The sequence below is a fragment of the Rhea americana genome, unplaced genomic scaffold (assembly GCF_003343005.1).
Source record: "Rhea americana isolate MKP2758 unplaced genomic scaffold, rheAme1 scaffold_16, whole genome shotgun sequence".
Lineage (NCBI taxonomy): Eukaryota > Metazoa > Chordata > Aves > Rheiformes > Rheidae > Rhea > Rhea americana.
The window spans coordinates 3,903,713-3,909,567 of NW_028185705.1; the positions used below are offsets into that span (position 1 = coordinate 3,903,713).

Sequence of the window (5,855 nt, forward strand, 5' to 3'; positions counted from 1 at the left end):
ATGCTGCCACTTTGTCCTAAAGTTGATGTGGAATGGATTCCTAAAACTTAATTAGCTAATTACCTTAGACAGACAGACTTATTTTATGGGCTTCTGGTGGAATTCTGTTAGTCCTTTGTGCAGAAAAGTATGTTTTTCTAGTGCTCTTTTTTTATAATAGAAAATTGAAAATTTGGAGTTTCTGCCTTTCTGTATGTATTTGTCAAGAAGATGGAGTTTTGGGTTTATTTTGTTTCTTGCCTTTAAAGTGTCAAACTCTGTACACTGTCCATTTTCCATGAGGGCACCAGTGTTTTCGCTCGTTTTCTTTGGACTTAGTGTTAAAACTGCGTGTGTGTAAAGAGTGATCAAAAACTTGCTGAATTGGAGAGGCTATTATTTTATGTGTCAGTAGTACCACATTTAATGTATTAACATAATGCACATCGACTCAAATGATCATRTTACTGTGTTTTCCTCCTTAACACTTGTTACATACTGCAGAGCCTGGTGAAAATCTTTATTAAAAAAGATGCCATACATTTGCATAATACTTGATGTAGTTACTTAGTTGTGTAGCTTATTTGTTATACCTACGGTGTTAACTGTATTAGAAGAAGACAGTAAAAGTGGACGAGGGAATTTTTAAGGAGCTGATTTATAGGCCTGAGAGTATGTGGCAGGAAGAAATATGCATAAAAACTTAGAACAGCAGAAATGGGCAAAAGCTGAAAAAAATATATATATATATATATAGGATGGGGAAAAGAAGTGACAAACATGATTGAAGAGATGTGAGAATAAATAGGACTTTGAAAATTGATTTTCTATCTATCACGGCAGTAGTAAAACAGGTGAGACTGAGGTGGCTGGAGCTGAAGATATATCACCAGAGGAAATCACTGTGCCTGCAACTGGCTCATGGTTGTCAGCGAAATTAAAAGGCACTGTGTGCAAAACAGAAAACAAAAAAACAATATTCTTTGGCACAACGTGTATTTAGCTGTTGGAACTCATTGCTGAATTCTTGCAGACAGGTAGTAGGACAGTAAAAAGCCTTGTACCTTTATATTGTTAACAGCTCTTATGGCAGGGAGGGCTTAAACACACACACACACACACACACACACACACGCGCGCGCGCGCGCACGCCTTCAGTTAGAAGGAAAGGAGGAGACTCTTAAAAGCAAAGATGAAAAATGCTTTCTGCAAGGGATATAAACTCCTTTGACTCAGGGTATAAACCAACTTCTCAGGGAGGTGTTTAGGAAACAAATTTCCCTGCAAGCAGGTCATTCTGATGCCACCTACCTGCAAGGCTTCATGAACCTTCCTATGAATCATTTGGCTTTTTCCCTCCTTTTTTAATCCTTTTCTTTTCTTTTNCTTTTTTTTTTTTTTGTGATGGAGTAAGGAAAATACCTCTTTTGGTCTAACTGTGGTTGGCAATTTGTCAAATCCTCTGTGACTTTTCAAGAAAAGTTCAAGTTTTTGGTGAGAGAAACAAATCGGTCGAAGTTTTTCTCTGGAATAAGATCAGAACAAAGTACTGCTGTAGTAAGCAGCTTACTGAAATTTGGAATTCCGTATTTACGTTGGAGGTTGCTTAGATCAGATTGTGACTTAATTTTTAGCTTTAGAGTTAAAAAAAGAAAATGAAAATTGTTTTCTGTTGCCTCAGTTATTTCATATAAACACTTATTTCTCAGTTTTCTGGTCTACAGGTTGAACTGAGGAAGTTGAATAAGATTTCATTCCAAGTTCAGTTTTTAAATGTTGCACTGTCTCCAACATGTGTAAGAAGCTGCATTAAGTTTTCCTTCCCCCACTTTTAAATACAGTTCCTTTTAGGAGCAGAAGAAAAAATGCAGAGTCTGTTATACTGAGTAATTATCCCCCCTGGGAAATAGAATATAAAGATCTTTAAAATCATTCGACTGAGAGAACAAGCACTTTAACTTTTGCCTCACAGGAGTAATGTATTACACTATCAGCTGCTTGCTCCAGTGTCAGTGTGTCATGCCTTGCAGGTTAGCAGGCTTTGGTGGAGGAAATGAAACCCAGTCAGTTACTGCAGGATTTATAGTAGACCTGCTGGTGCAGGAAGTGGTGAAAAGTTGATTGATAGTCTGAGGCAAAACTCTACAACAAGAAACAGGATGCATGTTTGCTATTTTATACCTGTTTCTCTACCCGCCCCCTTCATTTCAAGGCACTCTTTGCTTTTTGTTCTCTGTTCCTAAATCTATGATGCAGTTTTCTGGTAAAACATGTGCTAACCTCAAAATGCTTGAGGAAATGGATATGTTAGTACCAAAGACTGGAAGCTGATCCAGCATGTCTGCTTTATTGTAGGGCTTTACCCGAATGGTCTCGATACTTGTTCGTTACATTACACGTACATCCCTTCAGATGCCTTCAGGCAAAGCATGCCTTCAGATAGTCTATTGAACATATGCTAGTTTAGGTGCACCAAGGTAACTGTGAAAAGAGGAGGACATATCAGAGGAAAAGGTAGCATAGTTGCTGAATATTTTCTTAAATGTTCTTATACAAGAAGGATGAGGTCTGGGAGGCCTGGAATATGTATGTGTCAGTATCAATTTTTCGTCATTGTCGCCTTTTTATGTATTAGTAAATGCCTATTACTCAAAATAAATCTTGAGTAATCATGTACCTCGTTTTATCCTGAAACATGTATTTTTAACATGCAAGCTAAAAAGTGTGGATGGGTGGAGGTGGAGGGGTGGATTTCATCTCCAGTAACCTTTAAAGAATGAGGCTTGTTAGACTTAATGGAGAAGGGACAGGGATGCTCAGATTCCCCTATAAAGGGGAGCTTTGGAAAAATGTTCAAAGTTAGGAGAAGGAAGAATAGGAAGCAGATGGAAGATGGCAAAGCAAAGCTATTAAATAGGGTTTTTGAAAATGTTTGCTGAGCAAGTTAAGTTTTGTGGAACATACTGAATGTGGAAGACAGTCAGTGAAAGGAGTGGCACATCAGAGAGGTCTAGCATAAACTTTTCAAACAGAAAAACTACCCTAATTTCATATAGGAGTTTTCATGTTTTGTTTGAATTTGAAGGCTTTTCCTCCTTCTAAGAATTTAGTTCAACATAATACAATTGTTTTTATCTACAAAATGGGCATCACTTGGTTGAATACTAGCAAATACTGACCCATGTTCCTGAAGTCTGTGCATGCTCCCATTAGGAACATGCTCTTTTGCTAAACCAGGGTATTCATCGATTGTTGTTTTGTGTTTGTTAGAATAAGARTGTGGTAAGAGATAAGAGATTGTTAAATTGCATAACCAGTACAAAATCTGAAAACAGAATGACAGCATCAAATAGCTTGAAGAATTAAGAGCAAAAACTAAGCCTTTAAATAATGAAAAGTCCTCTGAGGTGAACCTAATCAAATATGCTCTATAGGTCACCTATGCTTAATGCATGTACTTGGAGGGATAGAAAAAACAAAATGATCTTGCTCCATACAGACTTAATCCAACTAACCAAATACTGATGAACTTGCTATTAAAGAAGTCAGCCATCTTGAAGACATGTTCTGAAATCAGTATTTTCCTTTTTTTGTATGTTATTGAAATGTCAAAGAAGCAGTATCTTTTCTGAAAATGTCACTGAGAACGAGGACTTTATGGTATATTGTCTAACCTTGTAGGAGAAGTTACCCAAAATAATAATGAGCTCTTTTTTTTTTTTTTTTTGGAGCATTTACTCTTAAAATTGTAATTGAGGAAGAAAGTTGTTTGCAAACCAAGTGAATAATAAAAATAGTTGAGATTTGTGATCTCATTATCAAATGGGAATGTTCTGTTTGTAAAGTTAAATAACATATTTTGTTCTTTGTTTGAGGTCAAAAAAGTTGGCTGCACTTGCTGAATCCTTGCAGAAAGCAACACTCACCAAGTCACACATAGGACTTGAACTGGAAGAGCTGGAAGCAGCAGCAGTGCTAGTACAAGAAGAGGAGAGTAAGTTAAAAGCTGCTGGCACAGTTTCTAAGCAACAGCTGCCTTCCTCTGAGTCGGAGACAAGCGACTCTGAAGAATCAAGCAGTACTTCATCTGAGACAGAAGGCTCTGATTCAGATGAGCGAGAATCCTCAACCAGTGAAGATGGGAAAATAAATTCTTTACAAGGCACACTTCAAGAGGAGAGGACAGCTCCGCTTATTGACTGTAATGGATTAAGGCAAGACACAAACACTTCGATGTTTGAGGTTAGTGATGAAAAATCAAAGGTTCCTTTGCAATCTACATCTGTTCCTGGCAGATTAATAGAAGAATTAGAAAAACAAATGCACACTGCAATTAGACTTTCAGAGCAGCCTGAAGGATTGGCTACTGCAAGAAGCATTGTTTCACAGCAACAAGAAAATTGTGCATCTGGACCTGATGGTTTTTCAAAAGATAATAAAGGGAACGGAAATTTCTTGGAGGTGTCTTCAAAGAAAACCCCTTTGCTTTTTCTTTGCAGCACAGAAGATGATGAAGACTAAGACTGTGTTAGAATACACWGTGACCTGTTAGGTGACACAGCTCATTGTTATAATGAGGTGTTCCTAAGGCTATTCTGAGCTGCAGAAAAGTTGATATTTTTCTTCTTTGTATTTGTTGGCAGTTTGGAGGACAAGACAGCTTTGAAGGAAATTGATATGATTGTGTAATACTTTCATAATTAGTCTTTTATTTTGCTTCACTCATAGAACAGTCAAATTTGTCTGCTTGTGGGAATCTAACTGCAGTAAACTCCTAGAAAAAGTTGTCATTGTTTATCAGGTGGTATGATGTTCTAATCAAATATAACTGAAAGCATCATTTTAGCTATTTTTAGGTGGTGGGATTTATTTGAAAAATATCCTTATGTTTGTATAAACTTGTTTATGATTTTTTGCTGCRTTTTTTGATTTTTAAAATGCCTTATGGCTAACTAGTTCACTTAAATAATAGTAATAACTTGAAAAAACTAAATAGTGCTGTCACTTTTAAATATTTTCTGTTATACAAAATAAAGGAAATTTCTTTATCGTGTTCAGTGCAAGATAGAAGGGTTATAGCTTATAGTTCTGCGATTCTTACATAAGGAATTTCAAAAAATTTGACATATTTGTTCTTTTGTGCTATTCTTAAATGTTTCCACACATAAACATCGCTCCTCTCTAAAGAGTGGAAGTCCTAATTATTTCTTCCTGAATATTCTGTTAATATCACTGAAGTGGTATTAACCGAAGTGGAGAAATAGTATGGTGCAAGGTCTTGAGTACAARAGTGAAAGCAAACCTCTTGTGCTGTCTGAACCTAGGTTTGCTATTAGTTGTGTTGCATAGCTTTGGCCAACTCATTTGCTCCTTTTTAGGTTAGTAACGTTAAAATAATCAGTCCATGCAATTTGTGTTGATTTCTGATAACTGRTGATAGGTTCTTGAAATCAGATGGCTGCTGCGTATGATTTAGTGCTAGTCAGTCTCCAAAAGGAATTTTTAAAGGGGACTAGGGTGTGGAATACCAAGTTTGATCCAACAGACTGACAAAATGGTACTGTCAAATTTATACCTCTGGTGGAGCAAGTCATGATTACTTTTCAACCTTTTTATTATAAAAAAAGTATAAAAAATCGTAGGCTTTAAGTCTTATTTTTCACCAATGCTACACTCTGCTGGAAATTGGCAGGCTAGCTCTCCTGTTCAGTAAGAGCTGCAACTCAGATCTGCCAGTATTTTTATTTTTATGCTCTTAAATACCTACCAGTCACTTAATCAGTCTTTGTGCTGTGTTCCCTAAGGGTGGAACCTTTTTTGTCTTGCATGTCAGTGAGTACTTGCTCTTCTAAATGCTAGCAATAAAATCTACAATG

The 5,855-nt window shown here is 36.6% G+C and overlaps 1 protein-coding gene across 2 annotated transcripts in view; it reads left to right on the forward strand.

The window, feature by feature from the left end:
• The window catches only part of SHQ1 (SHQ1, H/ACA ribonucleoprotein assembly factor), a 56,451-nt gene extending 51,419 nt beyond the window's left edge, over positions 1-5,032 (forward strand). For both annotated transcript variants that reach the window (XM_085300057.1, XM_085300058.1), the window contains one exon: positions 3,855-5,032. In XM_085300057.1, coding sequence (XP_085156183.1) covers positions 3,855-4,500 — 646 coding nt within the window. In that variant the 3' untranslated portion in view covers positions 4,501-5,032. The remainder of the gene's footprint in view (positions 1-3,854) is intronic.
• The last annotated feature ends 823 nt before the right edge of the window (positions 5,033-5,855 follow it).